At 34.5% G+C, this 25,866-nt stretch overlaps 1 protein-coding gene and 1 pseudogene across 1 annotated transcript in view; one reads left to right on the forward strand and one right to left on the reverse strand.

The window, feature by feature from the left end:
* The window catches only part of BRIP1 (BRCA1 interacting helicase 1), a 207,588-nt gene that overhangs the window by 151,382 nt on the left and 30,340 nt on the right, over positions 1-25,866 (forward strand). Inside the window, 1 exon segment of the mRNA XM_053892318.1 lies at positions 17,498-17,610. Within this exon segment, the coding sequence (XP_053748293.1) occupies positions 17,498-17,610 (113 nt within the window).
* On the reverse strand, positions 19,218-19,736 carry LOC109256120 (60S ribosomal protein L26-like; annotated as a pseudogene).

Consider the following 25,866-nt stretch of genomic DNA (forward strand, 5'->3'; position numbering starts at 1 on the left):
TCGGGTTCTGTGTCTCCCTCTCTCTCTGCTCCTACCCCACTCACACTCTGTCTCTCTCTCAAAAATAAATAAACCTTAAAAAAAATTTTTTTTAAATGAACATGATGCTATCTCTATACTACTAAAGTCTTTAGTGAAGGACATGAATGTATTACAGTGTTTGGTGGGATTGAATCTGAGTGTTCAAATGCTTAGAGAAAGTAAAATTAAGGAATACCTTTCTTTCACCTGTCATCCAGATATCCATTTACTTAGGTTTGCCTAAAATAGATGGAGACAGAGAGATGATATTTGAATCTTGTCTACAATGATATTGAAGCATACAAACATTTGATAAAATGGAATGGCCTCACCAAAGGTCAGATTACAATAAGACTATTAATATCGTTAAGACTATTCAGAATACCGAAACAACCATTTTTTTAAATATCTGCCAAGAGTACCAAGTACTTTAATAGACTGGTGACGCAGTGAACCACTATACAGATTATAGCCCTCTGACTCATGTAACTTACAGTCTAGCAAGGAATAGTGACATTAAAATAATGAAGTTAATTACAGTCGTGATAAAGGCTATAAGAAAAAGTCACAAGAACTATGAGAATGTATAACAGGATCCTGAGCTAGTGTTTGTGGGTAAAGAAAGACTTCCTGAGGAAGTGATATTTAGGCTGACACTTAAATACTGTCCTAGAAGGCTAAGACTTATATAGATGAACAGAATGGGTACGAGTATTCTCAGCAGAAAGAGTGGCCTATGCTAAGGCTCTAAGGTGTGAAAGAGGATAAGCAGTTTCCAGGAATTGAAAGAGGCTGAGGTGGAGAGTGGGGGAGAATGGCATGTGAATAGAGACTGGGAGAGATATTAAGGAGCCAAATCATTTAGGACTCTGTATGCCATTTTAAGGATTTGAGACTATTCTAAGCCAAGGGAAATTCTAAGCTGTCCTGTGGGAAACCAGATCTGGGAATAGAGCCTGAGGTCAGAGTGTAGTGGATTTTTAGTTATAGTGTAGCATCTGATACAGAAACCCACCTGGATCTAGCCCCAATAATAACATGTGGTTACCCAGGGGAAATGGCTATGTGTATAAACTTAAAGGGCTGTAATACTAAACTCCCAACATTTAGGAGTTCAGCAATTTGCTGTCGGAATTTTTGGAAACACTTAGACCAAAGCACAGATATGGAAGAAAAACCATGTCACCTCTGAAGGTCTAGAATGAGTTTATCCTCAATTACTTAAACATTTTTTTCCTCCTCAGAACGCTTTTTTTTTTTCAAGATAGTTTGGCCAAAAGTATTATTAAAGTAGGTTTTAAGTGCACTTTGAAATAACAAAATTAGAATCTAGTTGAAATCTAATTATTCCATGTGGGTTGACAACTTGTAATTTGCCGTGGACAGTGAAAACTGAGATAACCAAACCCTTGTTCCCATCCTTTTTTAAAAACAAACAAGCATAAAATCACAAAAATAAATGGCTGAGGTATTTTTAATTTTTAAATTAAAAAATTCCCATATTTCTTAAAGGAATGTTTTGGGATCAGGGGAAGAAACATTTAAAATCACAAAATTTCAAGCAGTTTTCATTAGCCTTTTTCCTTCTTTTTCTCCCAATAATCATGTCATTCTAGTTCGGGGGGGGGGGGGGGGGGAGCAGATAAAAAGCCATGCCTGAATATAGCTACAAATTAAAGCTTTGGATATTTAACAAATAAAAACTTTTGGTTTATGAAAATTTTTGAAATTATATTTTCTTATGTGCATCTTGTTGGCAAGAACAAGAACTTTATTGACTTTTGTATTTTACTTTTGTTCTCATAGTAGGTTGAAGGCTTTAAAAGTGATATTATCACCCTGGGAACTTATGAGGTTGATTGACACATTACTTCCAGTGGCCTAGAGCATAATCAGCACCACTGACCTCAAGGGAAGTGGTGGAATTGACTTTTAACTTCTCTGAAAGTCTTCTTTTTCTTTAGAGTAGAATTTTTTGTTGCAGTGGATTTTGGCCTATTTATATTTACTTAATCAAATCCCCTCGTTGTGAGCAATGTTCTGTGCATTGTAGGATGTTTGGCAGCATCTCTGGCCTTTACCTATAGATGCCAGTAGCAGACCCTTCTCTCCTCACTAGTTGTGACAACCAAAAATGTCTGTAGACATTGCCAAAATCTTTTGGTAGACAAAATCAATGTCAGTTGAGCACCATTGCTTTATATAATAAGGCATAGGAGCAGCTGGGTAATTAAGTCAATTGAGCATCTGACTCGACTTTGGCTCAGGTCACGATCCTTGGGTCATGGGATTGAGCCCTGCATAGGGTGCTGAGCACGGTAAATGCTCAAGATTTTCTCTCTCTCTTCCCCTCTGCCCCTCTACCCTGCTCATGCTGTCTCTCTCTAAAAATATTTATGTGTGATATATATAAATATATATATAGAGAGAGAGAGACATATGGGTGTGTGTCATGAATTAAAATGAGCAATCTGTTTATCTTTTAATTATTTTTTATCAAGTTGAAAAAAAGTTCAATAAAGCTTTTACTAAGAGCCTAATTTATACAAAATACAGTTGTTTCTTATATTAACAATATCTTGGCTTCTGCCCCATTCCCAGCCCTTACTTCTGAGAGGCAGCAAATTTTGCTTCTTTTAGCTATTTTTGTCTGGTATTTACTCCATATTTTATCTTTCTTTAATCAGTTTTAGACCTAAGTATTTATTTGTTATATTGAGATAAGGATTTTAGCTTACTATATACCTTTTCTTTCTTTTTCCTCCTAACATAGTTACATCACGTTTTAAAAATTAAATCCATAATCAATATTCACATCATGACTATGAAAATATTGTTCATTGTAGTCAAATAATTTCCTTCCTTTCTTGAACTTTTTATCTTCCTATTAATAATGCCCTCTGTCCTTTTTTCCTTTTCAAAAGATATTTGTTTTGGGTGTTTTGGGGGTTTTTTTTAGGTTTATTTATTTATTTTGAGAGAGAGAGAGAGAGCATGAGCAGGGGAGGGGCAGAGAGGGAAAAAGAGAATCCGAAGAAGGCTCAGTTCTGTCAGCGCAGAGCCCCATGTGGGGCTCAATCTTAACCAACTGAGCCACCTAGGTGCCCCTAAAATATCTTTAAATTAATTTTGGGTCACCCTTCAATGAATATATGCAACACCTCTCAATACAGTTTTCCTATCAGATCTGTGAGATAATAGGTCAGTCCTTTTTTTCCCTCTGAAGACATTGCTCCTGGAGCCTCCTGATCTCCTACTTCAATCAAGCAAGACCAAGTTGTTCTTTAGCCCACTTAACTGCCAGATTCCTGAGATTTCCTTTTGCTGTCATCCTGGGAATTTGATTTGCCTATCTTCTGTGTTGGATCATAAGTTTCCTGAGTCTCAAATCTTCCTAAATGTTTTCATCTTCATAGTACAGTCCTCTGGCAGTTTATCTATACTTTCATTTCCTGAGCTTTTTTGGACTCCTGCTGGCCTAACTGGCTTATTTCCCATCAGTAGCTCTGTGGGTACTTTGGTTTGAACTTTCACCTCTCTGCTCAGTCATACACCTTTTGTCCATCTGCTTTTCACATTCATGTATCAGGTTTTGAGTTTGCAGACGTCTCTTAGTTTAATTGAAGATGAAGACTGTTTCTCTTATTTGTCTTTTAAGTTTGGAGAAGTTTTTATGTCTTTCTTTTTTCCTTTCTGAAACTAGAAGTCTTCATTACTTTGTAAGATTAAGTATGGGATTTTAAAATGTTGTGATCCCAGGGGTGCCTGGGTGGCTCAGTCAGTTAAAAGTCCAACTCTTGATTTCGGCTCAGGTAATGATCTCATGGTTTGGTGGGTTCTAGCCCCACATCAGGCTCCATGCTGATGGTGTGGAGCCTGCTTAGGATTCTCTCCCTCCCTCTCTCTCTCTCTGCCCCTCCCTCACTCCCGCTGTCTCTCTCAAAAATAAATAAACTTAAAAACTTAAATAAATAAATAAATAAATAAATAAATAAATAAATAAATAAATAAAATCTATGATCCTGTATACTTTATTCCCACACTTCTACAAGCACATTTGAGAAGCTCTAAATCAAATATTCCTAACAATAATATTGTAAAGGTAGAAAGTAATAATTGTTCTAAAAAATCAAGTATATACTTATATTTGAAAGATAAATTTAGATGTAATAAAAATCTAGGTGGAGAAAGTATCATAATTCATTTGTTGGGCTGTGGAGGTAATAAGTTTCAAGGTTTTAAGTGTATTGCAGTATTTTTCAGTACTTCTATAATCTTTGTTACATGCACACTTTCTTGTGACCATGTTTGTTTTTAAATGTCACAGTGTTTAATCATGTGAAATCTGAGTCTGAGCCTCCTCTTACTGTGATTACCTTCTACTTTCTATGCCTGCCATTGCCATAAAACTTTTATCCAGCACCCCCTCTCCCACCCCACTCCACCCCAGGGCCAAAGTGCTTAGTATTGCATTTTCTAGCATCTACAAGCTTCTTCCATGAGAGATCTTGCCATCCAGAGATACATAGGAGTAGGTGCAGGTTTCTGTCACTTGCTGAATGCAGCACTACTCATTCCCTTAACAAAGCCTTTTTTTTTATTAAAAAAAAAATTTTTTTTAATGTTTGTTTATTTTTGAGACGGAGAGAGAGAGCATGAGCAGGGGAAGGGCAGGGAGAGAGGGAGACACAAAATCAGAAGCAGGCTCCAGGCTCTGAGCTGTCAGCACAGAGCCCAATGTAGGGCTTGAACTCACGAACTGCGAGATCATGACCTAAGCTGAAGTTGGACGCTGAACCGACTGAGCCACCCAGGTGCCCCATCAAAGCCTCTTAATATTAGCTTATTCCTTTAAGAGCCTGGAGTTCCATTTACAGCCTCACATTGCTTTCTTACATATGATATTACTTCATTTTATTGGTTGTTATTGCTAGACAAGTTTATTCATAGTGAGGGAAGCTCTAGATCGTAAGATATGCGAATGAGATAATATTCAGACTAATAAAGTAGCAGTCATGCATTCATTCCATAGATTATATCACTAATGTATTTTATATGTATATAGTTCAAATACAGCTCATGGGTTGCAAAGTGATAAAGAATATTATGAAAGATATTAAAAAGTGCTAGTGTTATAATTTGTCAGAAAATTTAAGATCAATTGCAGAAATTATTTAGCAAAAATTGTGTTTCAAAACTGAATGCTGTTCTCTATGTCCTGCCAAAGTACATACTTTCATTGATATTTGATGAAAAAGTAGCTACGTCATAAACTGAAGAAATTTATTTTATGTTACCTAAGATAATGTGCCTATATACTGAATAGAACAGTTTAAATGTCTTCATAGGGAGTTGATCCAGGTGGTAAAGCCCTAATTTGAGGTGAACAGCCTAAGAGATGGCCTACATTGGCTAGATGGCCCACATTGTCTCTATTAGTCCTGTGACTTCTTTCATATATGTGCAACAATATAGTATAACAGAATGTAAAGCCCACCCAAACCATTGGATTTTAGAAATAATGGGATATGTAATGACTCCAATCCACTTACCTCCAATATGTGATGATGCTTTACTGTTTTGTGTGTCATTTATTTCTTCAACTCTGTGTGGCAGGAATTATTTTCTTATGTTTTCTTGTTTTCTTCCACTTACAAAGGAGGAAACTAAGAAAGAAAGCTAAATTGAGGAGGTACTGTGCCTCGCCCAAGGTCAAACAACTAATTAGTGTCAAAGCCTTGAATCCAAGCTGTGTATTTTTTCCATTATACCTCCTTCCCTCAGAACCTACTATAGCATGAATATATATATGACCTTTTCTAGAGATGATAACTTAAGCATTTTCAGATTTATATAGATGATATTTTAGTATGGGTAGCCTAACTGAATTGCCACAAAACTTAGTATTTAAAAGAATTTTTTTAAACTTTGCCCTTTATAGAATGAGTGTATTCAACTTAAGGTTTCTTACATGTTTTAAAATATTAACTGTCTTTTTTTTTCTTTTAATAGAAAAATATTAATTTCTGCTTTTTTCTGGGTTCATTATCTTATCTTGAAAAATTATTTTTGTAATAAAAAAACCCAAAGATCTAATGCACCATACTGACAGAATGTTTTTGCATTATTCAGAATTACTTAGATGTTGCTGAGTTACCAATAAGCTAGCTAAATTATTATAACTAGTTGAGGTAAAATATGTTGAGTATGTCGAGAATAAGAGATGCCTAGTTTGAGGAGAATGTTTTTTTCTTATATTTGAAATTTCTAGGCCATTTTTTTTTAACAATGATAATTTATAACACAGAGTTCAATATAGATTTTTTCTGTACAAAGTGTGTTACCCAAAGCAGCCTTAAAGCATATGTGAAATAAGTTATGTTACTGATACTGTGTCTGTTACTATGTCTTGATTCTTATTTCTTAGTAGATTATTGTGGTCAATTCCTATTGTAACAAGAAAAGTAAGTAACAATTGAAAACCATCTCCAATGTGTGTGTGGTTTTTTGTGTGTATTTTTTTTTTTTTAAACTCTAAAAGGGAGCCTGGCTTCTTAAGTCTTGGCAGAAATCCATTTTTTCCCCTTTTAAGAAAATATATATACTATATTTGGTTAACTTGGTGTTTCAGAAATCTTGAAAATATGCCAGATGAAATAAAACCAGCTATATTCCTTTTATCTAGCTAAATTATTTTACATACAAGATCTTATGCTGAGTTTAGAACTCTAACCATTGGAATTTATATTGTGATACCCTGATAAAAAGTGTTTATACTGTGATGATATAAAGCAGTAAATGTCTCTAATGCACAGTCTCTGTCTCCAGATTTGGTTTGCTATAAATGTTTATGTTTTAGGTCCTTTACCTTGGCGAAAGATAAAACTATGCATCTTGAGTGTTTGCTGGACAAATGTGTTTATTTTTTTGAAGCAAAGTTTTAAAATATTTTTAATAATAAGTTTAGCTGATTGTTGTCAGTCTTATTTTGAGGCTTGAACTTCTGTTTTAAAGCTTACATATGAGAAAAAAATATATTCTGCCTATAGTGATTGCTTTTAGAAAAGCATTTAATACTGAAATCATAATATATATTCATATGAATTGGGATAAATTCCCCGGTCTTTTATATGAGGCAGTAAAGTGAGGAGATGCATTTATAATTCCAGTTCATATTTATCACACCACTTATTTCTTCAGAAGCTATGTGTAAAATGATACTCTCATCATGCAGAGCTACTTATGGCCACACTGTTGGGTTTGACTAAGTTGAAAAAATAATCTAGTGTTCAAAAGTGTGACTTAAATTTCTTGTTGACATATACAGTATAATCCTTTTGGTTATTTTATATATTCTATACCCATTCAGTAGTGTAGTACGTATACTGTCTCCAATAAAACTGAGTCATTAAAGGACTTGAGAAACTTACTGTTTGATCTCAAGTATATTATAGTGTAATAGTAAAATCAGAATCCAGAACCATTTAACTTCTGCTTGACAATAGTTATCTGGGTATTTTTACATAATTCTCTAAGTGTCACCTCAGTCTTGATTATCTGTGTCTGCTATTCAGGATCTCATCTTTGCTTACATCAGGTTAGCTTTTGATGCACAGATATTTTTAGTTGCCCAGAAACTACTATATTAAGGGTTGTTTTGTTGTTTTTTTTTTCATTTTCTGTGAACTTAAACTCATTATGGAAAAAAAAAAAAAATTCAGTGCAGCATCTGAACCAATGGGTTGCAGACTCAAGCCACTAAAGGAGTTAAACAGGTTATTTAAATGAGTGAGCTAGTTGAGGGTTGGTAAATAGTTCAAATTATTTTAAGCTATGGTAAGAGCCACATGAAACGTAAGTTTGGGCCCTCAGTTTGCAACCTTTGATAAAATAGTTTGATTTCTCTCTGCTGTTTACACACCCCTCCAGAATTACACATATACTAATTTATTGGGAGTGGGGACCAAGTGGTTTAAACTCTTTCTAGAGTGTACAATTAAATATAGCTTTCTATTTTGGGAAAGCCTTGTAAAATGTATTTGAAAAGTAATGTTAACTGGTCTACAAGATCATCTTTCCAAACCACACTTCAGCTTAGTTTATAGTGTTTACTTTCTGTCAAAACTTAGAAAAAACATTCACAGTTAACTTCCATAATATAAAATGTCTGTCTCGTTAGGCATTAAAGGATTGGTCAACAGGTATAATGTTGTTAGACTGTATTGCTAATGTGAATGTGGACATGACCTCCCAAATAGATCAAAGACTAATCTCTTTGACAGTTACAAGATGGCAGAGCTTGCCATGGGCCTTTTGCTGCTGCACATTGAAACTATTTGTTTGGAAATCATGCCTGAGGGATGAGAATGCATTTATAAGGATGAGCAGGTAAAAGTAAAAGGTTGTCTTTTGACATTTCAACTAATCCCTTCCAGCCTTTGGTTTACTTAACATTTAGGCTATTTGCTGGCAGGAGAAACTGACTTTTTCACATATGCTTTATGTCATTTTAAATTGGGCATTGATTTTCATGCCTGATAATCCCTAAGTGTACAGTGTAATAGATTCTGATGTCATTATAATGCGATATACGATCTTCCTACCTTTTCTAAACCCTTAACCTTGCTTTCCCTAATGAAATGTGTTTCCCCAAGACAATTTTTTCTTTTTATTAATTTTTAGGAGTTTGTTTCTTTATATAATAAAAAATATTTAAATGTTAATTGATATATATATATGTATATATACATATATATACATATATATATATATATTTACCTTCAAAAGTTTTTTTTTTTTTTTCTTTTCGCCTAAAATAATTTTCCTGGGTAAAATACTCACAGTATTTTAAAGGCTATTTGGATGGTAGAGAATATTTGAAAACTTATAAGAAATTGAATTCATGTTGTCAAACATAAAAATTAGTTCATTTTAATGAAAACTAAAACACTAAGGAGAGATAATTTTGTTTATTTAATCTAATAGTTGCTACATTATCTCTGTTTCATTTATAACTAACATATCCTAGAACAACTGTTATCATAGGCAGAGTGATCTTTATAAAGTATTTGTTTGGAATAAGGTGTAGGGAAATTTGAAAGCCCTTAAGCTATTATGTCTAACAAAGGATAAATGCTACAATTTGGCAGGGGTTGGCAGGTACCCTCAAAGAATATAAAGAAACTACTTAGTTATATTTTGAGAGATAGGTAGGAAATATACATTTTTCCCAGTTGGATAGAATTTTTAAAGTATATTTTCTTTTAATCTCTACATATTATAATATACTTTATCACTGAATTGTTACTTTTACATACTATTATCTAACCTTTCCTATGATGCCATATTATTATATTATTTTTTAAAATATAACCTATAACACTTAAAGGAAAGTGTACTTCCTTTGTATTCTAGTTATAAAGTTTTAATATAGAAATTTGACAGGTTATTTTGAGAGGATATAAAGTACAGTTTGTTTCCTACCAATTTGAAAGCTACTTGTCAGAAGTATACTCTTCTGATTTCTCGTCTAACACATGTCCTTTTGTTTAAAAAGTTAATAGTAATATAGAGTGTATTGAAGAGACTTTGTTTTCTCTTGAGTAGTTTTACAACTTTTTTTGTTTTTTAGTTTTTATTTATTTATTTCAAGAGAGGGGAGGAGGGGGAGAGACTGAGAGAGGAAGAGAAAGAATGCCAAGAAGGCTCTGCACTGTAATTGCGAGGCTCCTACGCTGGGCTCAAACCCACTAACCATGAGATCATCACCTGAGCTGAAATCAAGAGTTGGACGCTCAACCGACTGAGTCACCCAGGCGCCCTAAGTAGTTTCACAACTTCTTAAAACTAACTTGTTAATTTATCTTGAAAGTCCAGAGTTTATCCAAGAAGGTAACTCTTTATACCTTTAATTAGGCTTATACTACAAAAATATACTATATACTTCCCCAGGAATACTACATATGAGATCTTAAAAAGTTGACTAAGTGAAGAAAGAGCAGTTCCTGCTGTTTCATATTCAATAACTAGTTGCTGGGTATTATAGTCAATTGTTTCTTCTTCTTTCTCCTTTCTTCTTCTTCTTATTCTTCTCCTTCCTCCTCCTCCTCCTCCTCCTCCTCCTCCTCCTCCTCCTCCTCCTCCTCCTCCTCTTCTTCTTCTTCTTCTTCTTCTTCTTCTTCTTCTTCTTCTTCTTCTTCCTCTTCTTCATGTTTATTTATTTTTTGAGAGAGAGAGCAGGGGAGGGGCAGAGAGTGAGGGAGACAGAGAACCCCAAGCAGGCTCCACACTGTTAGTGTGGAGCCCGACGTGGGGCTCATGCTCAGAAACTGTGAGATCATGACCTAAGCTGAAATCAAGAGTCAGATGCTTAACTGATTGAGCTACCCAGGCACCCCTGTAGTCAATTTCTGTGAGCTCCCAATACTAGCAGATAGTTATAGGTGAATAAATTGCTGTCGTTGTATTTGAGAACTATTTTAAATTTTACTTTAATTAGATTTTCTTACTGATTCCATTTCTAATTAGGAAAAGTAAGCCACAACAGAATTGATTTACCCAAGATCACTCAGGAAAGCTATATAGTGTCTTGACTCCAGAGTTTTCACTCTTAAGAGAGCAAGCTCTGGAAAGAGACCTAGATTCAGTTCCCAGCTCTACTCCTGTGCACTGTGCTTAGAACATTATAGGAGCTCAATAAATGTTATTATCATTTATTATTAAAATCTGTTGTTCCCATCTTTTCCAATTTTGACTTTGTGTTTAGCTAATTGTGTATTCCATTCATTCTGACCTTGTGTAAAAGTAGTTCACTCTTGGGAGGATGTAATTTTAACATTTTTTATGAAGACCATATGAAGGCTGTGTATGTGGTATCCTTTGGTGTGACACTGCTTTTAATAGGAATGTAGCATTATATGCTGTAATTGAGTCCATCTTTGAAAAGGAGTATGATTTTATTTTATTTATTTTTTCGCAGTTCTTAAAATTTTAATTCTCTTGTGCAAAAAATGTATCTTTAATTAAATAGAACAAGAATTTATTTGTCCAGATGAACCTGATTTTTAATTTCTTGACTGTATACACACCACAAAACTGCCCCCCCCCCCAACTACGTTTGGCAGTTGTATTTGTAGTATATTATATTTATATCTTATTTTGGAAAGATTTGACATCCATAGTCTCCTTTAGGAACCTTGATTTGTTTATATAGATCTTGTTTTTGGTCCTTCAGCAAAGCTTTATAAATTCTTTTAAGAAATGGATCTAGTTCATTTTTGTTGGTTTTATTCCTAGGAATTTGATAATTTCTGTTGGTCCTGTGAATGAAATTTTCTCCTCACTATGTTTTCTAAATAGTCATTGTAATATGAAGGAAAGCTATTAATGTTTTTGGTTGACTACATAGTTTGACCATCTTTTAGAATTCTTATTAGTTTCAATAATTTCCCACTTCAGTTCTTAGATTTTCTAGGTTTATATTCAAATCATCTACAAATAATGGTGATGTTTATTTTTTTCTAATTGGTACTATTGGTTTTTCTTAGTTCATTTAGTGATTAGAATCTCCAAGTAATCTTACATGATGACAGTGGATTTTGGATATTCCTATCATTTGTTGAATCCTTTGGATCTGAGAGAATTGAAGACATTTTTCAACCCAGAAAAATTCCTTTTATTTCTTTGGTTATTTATCCTCTAGTCTGTCTTTCTTGATCTTCTGGCCTTCCATCTTCCATGTCTCTCTTCTTCATTTTCCATTTCATTACTGTCTTCATGTTTTGGGTTTGTTTCCCTGGAAGCCGAGCTTGAGATGGGGACTGTAAGGACAGGCACTTACTGAAGGAACATTCTTTTTTTTTTTTTAAGGAAAATTTACCTCTTTTAATATTGAGAAGACTCAGTATTCTTAAGTAACCAAAGACCTGATAAAAAAGACAACATGAAGTTATTTTGGTAAGATACAAAATCATTGTTGTCTAGGAAGATTACTTAAAGTATAAAGAAAAACCTTTTACAAGTTCACAATCTCTTATTACCTAGAATAGAATAGTCCAGGAAAAAAAATGTCCTTTTAACAGAAAATTTTAAATTACGGTTTTATATAAGTACACTATTGATATTAAAGCCTATCTTTTAATTTTATTTTTTATTTTTTAAAATTTACATCCAAATTAGCATATAGTGACAACAATGATTTCAGGAGTAGATTCCTTAGTGCCCCTTAACCATTTAGCCCATCCTCCCTCCCACAACCCCTCCAGTAACCCTCAGTTTGTCCTCCATATTTATGAGTCTCTTCTGTTTTGTCCCCCTCCCTGTTCTTATATTATTTTTGTTTCCCATCCCTGATGTTCATCTGTTTTGTCTCTTAAAGTCCTCATGAGTGAAGTAATATGATATTTGTCTTTCTCTGACTAATTTCACTTAGCATAATACCCTCCAGTTCCATCCACGTAGTTGCAAATGGCAAGATTTCATTCTTTTTGATTGCTGAGTAACACTCCATTGTATCTATATATATATACCACATTTTCTTTATCCATTCATCCATCGATGGACATTTGGGCTCTTTTCCATACTCTGGCTATTGTTGATAGTGCTGCTATAAACATGGAGGTGCATGTGTCCCTTCGAAACAGCACACCTGTATCCCCTGGATAAATGACCAGTAGTGCAATTGCTGGGTCGTAGGTTAGTTCTGTTTTTAGTTTTTTGAGGAACCTCCATACTGTTTTCCAGAGTGGCTACACCAGCTTGCATTCCCAGAAAAGGAGTATGATTTTAATATCAAGCTCAATTGACTAGACGGCAGGATTTACTGTGATCTCTTTTCCAGCAAAGAAGAAGTTTAATTTAACAGTCTCTGTGTGTTAGTACTGTGTATTAGTACCTAGATAGAAAATGAATATAGTCTCAGCCACTTGGAAAAGTATGAGATTCTTGATATCCTTTAATAGTGGAGCCTTTGAAGTACTAAGTATTGTCTCAAATGTATTAGTACTGTTTCAACTCTGAATTTTAAATTTGTTCAGATCATCACTGACTGCTTTCACATGCTTTGATTCTTTCATACCTATGTCTTTGGTGTGTGGGGCTCTAGTTGATGCTTTTCATTGCTTCTGTGGATCTGTCTTAAGATTTACCAGTTCTTCTGTCTTCTCTGATCTGTTAAACCCATCCAATGGATTTTTATTTTAGTTACTATATTTTTCAGGTATAGAATTTCCATTTGGGTCTTTTTTTATAGTTTCCATTTCTCCAAAGTTCATTTATTAAGCTATATATTTTTAAGTTGTTTAAATATATTTATAACGGCTACAACAAGGTCTTTGCTAATTCCAGTAGCTGGGCCCTTGCTAGATTGGTTTTTGTTCACTCTTTTTTTCTTTGATTATGGCTCACATTTTTATTAGTAATTTTTATTGTACACTGGACATTGTAGATGGTACATTATAGAGATTCTGTTTTCTGTTATTCTCTGAAGAATATTGATTTTTGTTTTTTGTAGGTAGTTCGGTTAGTAGCTGATGATCTTGAACTTACATGGGCATTATTTGACAAGTTTTTAGGGGAACTCTGGAAAAGCTCAAGGTACATAATCTTTAAATTTTTTTTTTTTTTTTTTTTTTTTGAGACAGAGAAAGACAGAGCATGAACGGGGGAGGGTCAGAGAGAGGGAGACACAGAATCCGAAACAGGCTCCAGGCTCTGAGCTGTCAGCACAGAGCCCGACGCGGGGCTTGAACTCACGGACCGCGAGATCATGACCTGAGCCAAAGTCGGCCGCTTAACCGACTGAGCCACCCAGGCGCCCCTCTTTAAATTTTTTTTAATGTTTATTTTTTAGAGAGAGAGAGACAGAGACAGACAGAGCATGAGTGGGGGAGGGGCAAAGAGAGGGAGGGGGACACAGAATCTGAAGCAGGCTTCAGGCTCCCAGCACAGACCCCTGTGTGGGGCTCAAACTTCATGAACTGCGAGATCATGACCTGAGCCAAAGTCACATGCTTAACCACTGAGCCACCCAAGCATCCCTCAAAGTACATAATCTTTAAACTCTGTCTCCCCTGTGATTTTTGTCAGGGTTTTGGTTTAAGTCTTTTTGGGAGTTGGTTTAGAATTGGCATCTTTCTAAATCATGGTCCTTTTTAAAAACATTATACCTGACTGTGTGTGAGTGTGTGTGTGTGTGTGTATTTTACTTGATTTTTTATTTACAAAATATATTTTGGCTAAATTTCCATGTCAAAATATATAAATCTATTTCTTTTAATTAGTATTTATCTCAGAATAAATGTAATATAACATTTAATTATCCACTTGATAATTAGACATTTAGGTTGTTTCTTATTTGTCTTTAGTAGAAAGATGCTATGAATATCCTTGTACATATTATCTATCTGTACTTGTAGGAAAATAGAAACACTTGTGGTAAATATTTGTCAGTATTCTGCAGATAAAAACAGTGGGATTGTTAAATTTGCATTTCTTGCAAAATAAAAAGATAAAGTTAAGTATCTTTTCATGTGGGTTACTAGCCAGTTACCATTCATCTAGTTCTGTAAAAGATGCTATTTGGGTTTTGAGGGGGATTGCACTGAATCTGTAGATCATTTTGGGCAATAAGGACATCTTAACAATACTAATTATTCCAATGCATAAACATAGTATCTTTCCATTTCTTTGTGTTTCTTCAGTTTCTTTCATCAATGTCTTAAAGTTTTCAGTGTAAAGATCTTTCACCTCCTTGATTTATTTTTATTTTAGAGAGAGAGTGAGCAGGGGAGAGAGAGAGGTAATCTTAAGCAGGTTCCACACTCAGTGTGGAACCCGAAACAGGGCTCAATCTCATGACTCTGGAATCATGACCTGAGCTGAAATCAAGAGTCAGACACTTAACCAACTGAGCCACCCAGGTGCTCCTCACCTCCTTGGTTTAATTTATCCCAAAGTATTTTATTCTTTTTGATGCTATTGTAAATGGGACTGTTTTTCTTTTTCTTTTCTTTTCTTTTTGTTTGGATAGTTTGTTGTTAGTGTATGGAAATACAGCTGATTTTTGTATGATGTTTTTGTATCCTCCAACTTTACTAAATTCATTTATTAGTGCTAACAGTTTTTTGGTAGAGTCTTTAGGGCTTTTTACATATGAGATCATGTCATATGCAAACAAAGTTTTACTTCGTCCTTTCTGGATTGGATTCCTTTTATTTCTTGCCTAATTGTCCTGGCAAAGAATTTCAGTATTTTGTTGACTAGAAGTGGTGAGAGTGGGCACATTTGTCTTATTCCTGATACTAGAAGAAAAGTTTTCAGCTTTTCACCACAGAGTATATTAGCTGCAGGCTTGTTATATATGGCCTTTATTATGTTGAGGTACATTCCTTTTATATCTGATTTATTGAGAGTTTTAATCATGAAAGGATGTTGAATTTTCGCAAATGCTTTTTTGCCTCTTTTGAGATGATTATATGATTTTTGTTCTCCCTTTTGTTAATGTGGTTTATTACATTTATTGATTTATGTATAGTTAAATTAATCTTTCATTCCAGGAATAAATCCCTCTTGATCATGTATCTAATCCTTTTAATGTGATGTTGAATTTAGTTTGTTGGTATTTTGATAAAGATTTTTGCAACAGTGTTTATCCTATAGGGATATAGCCCTGTAATTTTCTCTTCTTGGAGTGTCCTGATCTGACTTTGGTATGTGAGTAGTACTGGCTTCTTAACATGAGTTTGGAAGTTTTTCCGTCTCTTCAATATTTTGGAAGCATTTGAGAAGGAACAGTGATAATTCTTCCTTAAATGCTTGATAGAATTTACCATTGAAGCCATCTAGTCCTAGGATTTGTTGTTGTTGTTGTTGTTGTTGTTGTTGTTGTTGTTCAGAGACTTTTGATTACTGCTTCAATTTTCTTGCTTATTATAGATCTGTTCATGGGGCGCCTGGGTGGCGCAGTCGGTTAAGCGTCCGACTTCAGCCAGGTCACGATCTCGCGGTCCGTGAGTTCGAGCCCCGCGTCAGGCTCTGGGCTGATGGCTCGGAGCCTGGAGCCTGTTTCCGATTCTGTGTCTCCCTCTCTCTCTGCCCCTCCCCCGTTCATGCTCTGTCTCTCTCTGTCCCAAAAATAAAAAAAAAAAAAAAAAAAAAAATAGATCTGTTCAGATTTTTTCTCTTCATTATTTAGCCTTGGTATGTTGTATATTTGTAGGAATCTATCCATTCCTTCTGGGTTATCCCAGAAATGTACTCTTTCATTTATAATTTTATTTGACCCTTTCTTTTGCTTAGTTAGCAAAAAGTTTATCAGTTTTGTCTTTTCAGAAAACCAGTTCTTCATTTCAGTGATTTTTATCTATTGTTTTCTAGCTTCAAAGTTTATTTCTGCTCTCATCTTAGTTTCCTTCCTTAAGCTAACTTTGAGATTAAGCTGTTTTTCCTTTTCTAATTACTTAAGGTGGAAAGTTAGGTGGTTTATCTGAGATCTTTTTTTTTTTTTTTTTTTTTACTGTAGATATTTATTGCTATAAACTTTTCTCTTAGAACTGCTTTTGCTGCATCTGATAGTTTTGGTTTATTGTGTTGCCATTTTCATTTGTATCAAGATATTTTTTAAGTTCTCCTTTGATTTCTTCTTTGACCCATTGTTCAGTTGTGTGTTATTTAATTTCCACATGTTTGTGAACATTCCAGTTTTCCTTGTGTTAATAGATTTCTAATTTCATACCATTGATGTTGTAAAAGATACATTATATGATTTATATGATATAATGTATCCTGGAGAATATTCCGTGCACACTTGAGAAGAATGTGTGTTCTGCTGCTGTAGATTTAAACGAAATCATAACAATATTTACATTAAATGTGAAGGGTGTAAACACCCCAATCAAAAAAGCAGGTATTATCAGGCTGGATAAACATAAAAGAATGAACCACTGATGTATATTTCATCATGAATGAATTCCAAAATCATTATGCTAAATGAAAACAACAAGCGATTACATACTATATAATAACATTTACATGGAATTCTAGGAAAGGCAAAACGGTAAGCAGATCATTGTTTGACAGAGTCAGCAGTGAAGGAGAGAGACTGAAAAGGAATAGAAAGGACATTTAGGAGGGTGTAAGAATATTCTAAATTATGATTGTAGTGGTGGTTACGTGACTATGTATTTGTCAAAACTTATCTACATGTACATTGAAAGTTTGTGAATTTTATTTTCTGTAAATTATTTCTCAATAAAACTGATTTCATCACACAGCTAATTAATTATTTGCATGTAGGAGTTCAGGGAATATAAGGATGAATAAACATGTTTTAAATGAACTGAAAAAAAATGTATTACTGAAATACTGAAAAACAAAATGTCTCTACCCTAATAAAATGATTCAGAATGTTGGAAGTTAATATGGTTTTTTAACTGAGCCGTAATTATCTACTATATTTTTAATATTTTTAAATTATTAGGTTGTACTAAAGCGACAGTACAATGATCAGCACTCCAAACTGAGAGGTCTTTTACCTGGTCGTCAGTGGTATGAAATTCAAGCATATAGGGCCTTAAACCAGGCCCTAGGCAGGTAAGTGAAATTTCATGTAATGTAACTGTAATATTAACCTTTGGTCAGGGCTGTAGAAGAGATAGTCTTGCTACTTTAATCCTTATAATAAATTTGATAGAATTGTATTTCACTAGAACCTTAGGAACTGGTTTGTTTGTTAATGAGAGAGAATGCATGTGAGTCGGGAAAGGGCAGAGGGAGAAAGAGAATCCCAAGCAGGCTCTGTGCCATCCGCACAGACCTCAATGTGTGGCTCAAACTCACAAACTGTGAGATCATCACCTGAGCTGAAATCAAGAGTCCAGTTCCTAAATGACTGAGCCACCCAGGTACCCCTGGAACTGGTATATTTTTAATGATAGATGTCACAAGTGAAAGCTAAAAAGAATCGATGGAACAAATGAAACTCTACAAACTCTGCTAAAGTTTAAAGATTTGTGGTTGGGACACTTGGGTGGCTCAGTCGGTTGAGCGTTCAGCTCTGGCTCAGGTTGTGATCTCACAGTTGGTGAGTTTAAGCCCTGCATCAGGCTCTCTGCCATCAACACAGAGCATGCTTCTGATCATCTGTCCTCCTCTTTCTGCCCCTCCCCCACTTGCTCTCTCTGTCTCTCTCAAAAGTAAATAAACAAACTTAAAAAATAAAGGATTTAAAAAATATGTAAAGATTTATAATTGATCAATGAATGTCACACAGAAGAGGTACTCCATAAATGTTTATAGAAGTTCACTATCTCAAACAATAAAAGTTTTACCTTGTGAACATCAGAACCCAATTGATGATTTTATGGGTATAAAGCAAACTATTCAAGAAGAGATAAAACAAACTATACTCGTGGTACTAAAGAATTAACATCAACTAATAATAACATTTAATTGTAATACTTCTTTTCTAAGGATTCTGGTCCATTAAGATTTGTGTTTTGTACAACTAGTTATTAAATCACCATTTTATAGCATAATTTTCATATTGTAGGACATCAACGTTTAATTTATAAACACTGTAATTCTTGTATTTTTAATAATATAATTTAATATTTCATATTCTCTGTTTATGAAATTATTATTAGTTAAAACCATGTAATTTTCCTGTGAGGCTATAAGGCACTCAGATAATTAAAATAAAAGAACACAGGTTAAGAATAAAATCATCAGGGGCTCTTGGGTGGCTCATTTGGTTAAGTGTCCCACTTGGTTTTGGTTCGGGTCATGATCTCGTGGTTTGTGAGTTCAAGCCTCACATCAGGCTCTGTGCCGACAATGCAGACCCTGCTTGGGATTCTCTTTCTTGCTCTCTCTCTGCCTCTCCCCGGCTTGCTCTCTCTCTAAAAATAAATACAAATAAAAATAAATATTTAAAAAAAGAATAAAATCATGAAAACATGACCATTTGACATCTATTCAGTTCAGGCAGAAGACCCACCGCTAACCATTATCTGACCTAGCCAAATCCAGAATTAAAATTTTTCTCAAGTATCTTGTTCATTAGTTAGTCCATTTACACATAAGCAGATTAGATTGCATTTGGGTTCAAATTTACAGATAGCTAATGACATAAGACTACAATAACTGGATTTAAGTCCCAAGAACACATCACCCACTTTCTTCCCCATTATTTTTTTTCCCATTTTAACATTTTTTATTTAATATTGTATGTAAGATTACTTTATTCCTGCATCTTCTCAATTGTTTCTTCCTTATATTTGCCCTTTTCCTTTCCTACTAGGCGAGATTTGGATTTGCGTTCAAGGATCTTTTTGTGGTCTTTGTCCAGTTTTAGTCCAGTGATAACCACCTTGCTGGGGTGGATGCCCACATAGACAGTTGTGCCATTTGCCTTCCTCGCTGTACTTGTTCAATGTAGATAACATATTTCTTCCTGTAAACCTGGACTACTTTGCCAATTTGCTGACCTTTGTAGTGTCCTCCACAACTTGTACTTCGTCATCCTTTGGGATGGGCATGGATTGAATGTTGTACTTCTGTTGCAGCTCCTTGGAAAGAGGGGAAGACATACTCTTCCTGTGAATGTGGGAAGGTGCATTGAAATGCCTTTTATGGTTCTTGCTCCGGTCAGAGGTCACAAACAGATTGAACTTCATGTGGACCACTGTAGCTCCAGCCATGGCCTCAAAAGGGAAGACCCCATTATTTTTTTTAATTAAAAAAAAAATTTGTTTAATGTTTATTTTTTGAGAGAGAGGGAGACACAGACAGGGGTGAGTGGGGAAGGGACTGAGAGAGATGGAGACAGAATCTGAAGCAGGCTCCAGGCTCTGAGCTGTCAGCACAGAGCCTGACGTGGGGCTTGAACTCACAAACCATGAGATCATGACCTGAGCTGAAGTCAGACACTTAACCGACTGAGCCACCCAGGCACTCCTACTAATTTTTTTTTTTTTAAAAAAACATTCATTTTTGAGAGACCAAGCGTGAGTGGGGGAGGGGCAGAGAGAGAGGGAGACACAAATCCAAAGCAGGCCCCAGGCTCTGAGCTGTCAGCACAGAGCCCCATGCAGGGCTTGAATTCACAAACTGTGAGATTAGGACATGAGCCGAAACTGGACTGAGCCACCCAGGTGCCCCTCTTCCGATATTCTGCAGGTGTTTCCCTTCAAACTGAATGATTCAGTTCTGTGATTAATCTGATATGGTTAAGCTGCTGCCCTTCTCTGCCTAGAAATCCCATTGGTACTTGGCATCAAGTTGCATTATAAATTGTTCTTGAAGCATTTCATCTGCTTACTTGGTCTCTCCCTGGTGATCAGCCTGTTTTGTCATCTTTTGTTTGTATTTTAATATTCAGCAAATAGTTTCTATGGGAGCTTGAATATTATTTAATATTCCTGAATTTTAGTCACTATACTTAATTTTAGGAAAATAAATATTCTTACCTCAGTTGATTATTTTTCCTCTTTAATGTAGGCAGTGTCTTGAATTTTAAGAAATCGTTTGAAGCAAAAATATATTTACTTTGTCATTTATAAACCTTTTCTACATATATTATACAGGTTGTAAGAGATGAAATTACTTATCTAACCTCACATACTACTAAATGAGCCTTCACATCTTGGCCCCCACCTACTTTTAAAACCTCAAGACCTGCTTTTTCATCCTTAGACCTTACCTTTATGTGCTGAAGTTTTCACTGTTAAACATAAAATCTTTTACTAATAAACATACCATATCCCATCATTACTCTCTGCCTTGGCATACAACTTATACAATTCATTTGGCATATTTACCAATCAAAACCAGTTGAAGGTTATGTTCTTTATGAAAATTTCTTTTTACTTTTCTGAGGATTTACTCCTTAGGAAACCCATAGTAGTTTATTACTATTATAGCATATATCTTACTGTGTTGTAATAGCCTATTTATATATCTGCCTACTTCCTTAAACATGTGTTATACATTTGTACATTATTAGCAACCAACTGTGTCTCAGCTTAGGGTATGGATGCTCAATAAATACTTGTTGAATTCGTGGAAAATGGTGGGTTTGATACTTTTGCCACTATACCATGTTGTCCAGAGAGCTTCTAAAGGTTCAAAACATACTTTTCCTAGAATTTTCATTAAAAATACATTTGTAATATTTACATATAATGCTATAGTTTTAGTATTTTATTAATTAAAAAATTGATAGTCCAACTGTCATTGTATTGATTTTGAGAGAAACAGTATCAACAAGTAGCAACTTACTACAAAGAAACATATCTATTTAAAAATCAAGTGAGTGTTTTGTATCACTTGATAAAACTCATAATGTGTATTGATTGACATAAAAGGTACTTATAATCAGGATTCCTCTTATAAGGGATAAGTCTAGAAGGTCTAAAGTAAGCAGAAACAAATTAAGGTGTTTTTTTTTTAAATCCTCTTTTTAAGCCCACATGGGACTGTTAGAGTATTTGAAGTAATATAAGTCCGTGAAATGTAATAACAGCCTTCGGGAATGCACCAGATGGTTTTGTGACCAGGTTACAACTGAACTATGAGTTTCCTAAAAGGTCTGCTTTGCTGAAAGTATAATCTTTGTCTGAAGTGGGCATAATTCATTTGAACAAGGCAGTATGAAAACAATGGAAAAAAGAAAATGTGAAATTCTTTTTCTCTGAACTGTTTTTTTTTTTAACTTAAATGCCTTTAGGACCATAGGACACTTTAAAATAAACCAAAGTGGAATCAAAAATAGAGTGGCACTCTGACTTTCCACTGATTTTCATCACTGTTCTATAATATTGGCAGTATCCATCTTCCTCTCCTGCCTAATTTTGTGGTGTGATGCCTGAGAACCTATGGATTACTTTAATATCAAAAAAGAATGTTATATAGAATTTAGATTTTTTAGATTTTCTGGAAAAATCAAATATTTATATTAATCTTCACCCCTCTCAAAATTCCATGATAGTAAAGGAATAAAAATGTCCAACCACAGAGTTAAAAAAAGAGTGGAAGAGGGGACAATAACAGATGAGATGTCAACAAATTTTGAACATTGGAGAACAAATGAATGATTGAGTGATTTAGCAGGCAAAAGAAGGCTGTTGCAAAGCCAACAAGATCCTTCAGATTCAGGCCTGGAAAAACTCAGGATGTGGGGACACTGAAGTATCATTTGAAGTAGGGTTAATCACAAAAGAATTGGTTGCAAGTTCCTGTAAGTAGACAGCTCCCTCCTCCACTGAGATTTACTCTCTGGAGAGATTATACTAGAGAGTTTATATATTCTTCAACTCCAGCTGTAGCTAAGGATGCATAAAAGATGGGGGTTAAGAAAGTCTGTTTATTGAATGTGAGAACTCCACCCCTCTTTTCTTCTCAGCTCTGAATAGGCTTATAATCAATCTTACATCTCTAAGGCAGGAAAGTACAGTTCTAGGGATACTATCTACCTTGTGAGTAAAATAGTATCAAAGTGGTCCTGTTCCTACCAGAGTACCTTACTCTGGCAAAGCTTCCCAGTTTATAAGCCACAGCCATGTAGGCAGAGCTACCAGTCAGCATTTGATACTCAAAGAAAGTCTGCATCATGAAAAATACAGAAAAAAACAACAGCAGAACTATACCAACAAAAGAAAAACAAGGTGGAAGAACTTGTAGAAAACATAAACAGCACAATAGAACGTAGGTTGGCAAATTTTTTCTGTTAAGGAGCAGACAATGTATATTTTAGGTTTTGGGGGCCATGTACAGTCAGCATGCATATTCTTTTTTATTTTTTCTTTAATCCTTAAAAAATGTGAATACCATTCCAACCTTGCAAGCTGTACAAAAACAAGGTATGGACCAGATTTTCTTTGTGGGCCAACCCCTGCCTAGAAGAAAATACAAAAAAAATGTAACAATAATATACATAGAGAGGTAAGATATTTCCTCCATGAAACAAGAACAGATTTATTGTAAGAAAAGTTTCTAGGCATTAACATGATAGGAGCAAATTTTAAATGCAGAATTGGGCTTAAAAGATAAAATTAAAATTTCCTGGGTCAAAATGACAAAAAGGTAGAAAATGGAAAAGAAAAACCAAACAATTTAAACATCAGTATTCAAGAGACAACTTCTGATAAAAAGGAAACCTATATGAAGAGACGAGAGAAAATACAGAGGAAATAAACCTATCAAAGAAATAATCCAAGAAAAACACTCAGAATTGAAGGACATAATTTCTTGGTTAAAAAGGCCCACTCAAGTACCAGTAAGAGAAAAGCTACAGAGCACCTCATGCAGTTTCAAAGTACCTGAGATAAAGAAAACGTCCTAAAACTTTCCTGAGGGAACAAAGAGGTCTCCTATAAAAGACGTGGAATCACAATGGAAAGAGACTTCTTAAAAAGCAACATTAGAAGCTAGAAGACAGTTTTAAATTATCTTCAAATTTTTGAAGGAAATTTTGACTTGCAATTGAAGTTCTATACAACCCAAACAATCAATAAGCTCCAAGATAGAATAAAGTCTTCAACATGGAAAGATTTAAAACATTAGCTTCAAATGCACACTTTCTCAGGATGCTACAGGAAGATATGCTTCATCAAATAAGAGAAAATTCAGACAGAGGAATATCAAGGTTTTAGGAAACTGGAGTTCCAACCTAGAATAGAAGAAAAGGAAATTCTCAAATTAGGAAAGGATGCTCTGGGGTGACAGCTGTGCACCAGTCCCATAGTGGCCAGTCTAGATTTGTTTCTAAGGGTAGAGATTTTAATTATATTGAGAAGAATTTTTACAGTTTGGCAAAGTTTGGGAATTAATGATAGAATACATAGAAAATTAAGCAAAAAAAAAAAAAAAAGAGAGAGAGAGAGAGAGAGAGACAGTTATTAACTCTAAGGCAGACCAAAAAATCTTGTACAAGAAAGAAAATATAATCGTAGTGTACAATATAACTCACCTGTAAATGGTAATCTACTGAATATTGATGACACAAGAATTGTGGTATAACTGTCAGGAAAATGAAGAGATGATGAAGTATCAGTGATATAAGATAATGAACATCTTGTATAAGAAAAGTCATTACATAAAGTTAAAAACCAAGAAGTAGTAGTAGTTCTAAATGTTATTTAGAAATATGGAGGTAAATGAGTGGAAGAACTAACATATTTAAAAGATTTTTTTTTCCCCTGAGGATTGGGAACTGGAGACAGGATGTGAGTAGATTAAAAAAGAATTGTTTGGGTGTTTTGGTTTTTTTTTAATTCTAACTATTATACTATTATTTGACTTTTAAACTATACTTGTGTATTTGGTTAAAAGTTAAAATTTACAAAGTTAAAATTAACTTTTACTTATTTTTTAGAGTTTATTTACTAAAAGAATCAGAGAGAAGTGGGGGAGGGGCAGAGAGCGAGAGGGAGAGAGAGAATCCCAAATTCTGTGCTGACAGCACAGACCCTGACATAGGGCTTGATCTCACGAACAGTGAGATCATGACTTGAGCCGAAACCAAAAGTTGATGCTTAACCAACTGAGCCACCCAGGTGCCTGTGCAAACTTAAAATTAACTTTTAAAAAGTAGTCTGGAGGTTTCAACTCTAGATAAGATGGAGCACACATGAGACATACTGTCTTAAAAACCTAGACAGAATGCATGGAACAGCTATTTGAGTGCTGTGAAAAGTAAATAGGCAGATTTGGGAAGAAGAATAGAATTCAAAATACAAGTGAATGTTTTGGAATAACTATATTAATATCAGACAAAGTAGAATTCAGGGCAAAGAGTATTCTTGGAGTATTAAAAAGGAAAATCTTATGATGATGAAAAGGCTAATATGCCAATAAAATACAACAATCCTTAATGTGTATGCACCTAAAAATCAAACTTCAAAATATATTTGAACTACTGGCAGATCTGAATAGAGAAATAGACAAATACACAAGTATAGCTAGAGATTTTATATCCTCTCTCAGTTATAGATACTAAAAGTAGACAGAAAACCAATAAAGATATAGAAGACTTGAACAATGTTATTAACCAACTGGATTGAATAGATATTATAGAACACTACGTGCAACAATATTAGAATAAATATTTTGTCAAGTGCACAGGGAACATTTACCAGTATAAACGATATCCTGGATGAGTAACTTTACTTTTTTTTTTTAATCTTAGAACGATTTGGGGGGGGAGAGAGAGAGAGAGAGAGAGAGAGAGAGAGAGAGAACGAACCTTAAGCAGGCTCCACACTGAGCATGGAGCCCCATGCAGGGCTTGACCCTGGGATCATGACCTGAATTGAAATTAAGAGTTGGACGCTCAACCTACTCAGCCACCAAGGTGCCCCAAAGTTTACATTTTTAAAAAGAATTGATATCATAGTATTCTCTGACCAAAATGAAATTAAACAATTAAATTAGATATCAGTAACACATAACAGAAAAAAAAAATGTCTGAATACTTGTTAATTAAAAACATACTTCTAAATAATGCATAGGTGAAAGGTAAAAGAGAAAGTCTTAGGAAAATTAGAAAATATTTTGAGCTAATCAAAAGTGAAAATACATCCAAATATGTGGGCTGCATCTTTAGCAGTGCTCAGTGGGAAATTTATATCATTAAATGCTTATTTTGAAAAAGAAAAAAGTTCTCAAATCAATAATCTCAGCTTCTATCTTAAGCTAGGAAAAGAAGAGCAAAATAAATGTAAAGCAAACAGAAGAAAGGAAATAATAAAGATAGAAGTATAAATCAATGAATTTGAAAACAAAAAACAATAAAGGAAATCAGTGAAGCTAAAAATTAAAAAATCGATTTTAAAAAGATCAATAGAATTG

This window comes from Panthera pardus, unplaced genomic scaffold (genome assembly GCF_024362965.1).
Source record: "Panthera pardus isolate Hobbes unplaced genomic scaffold, ASM2436296v1 HiC_scaffold_3, whole genome shotgun sequence".
NCBI lineage: Eukaryota > Metazoa > Chordata > Mammalia > Carnivora > Felidae > Panthera > Panthera pardus.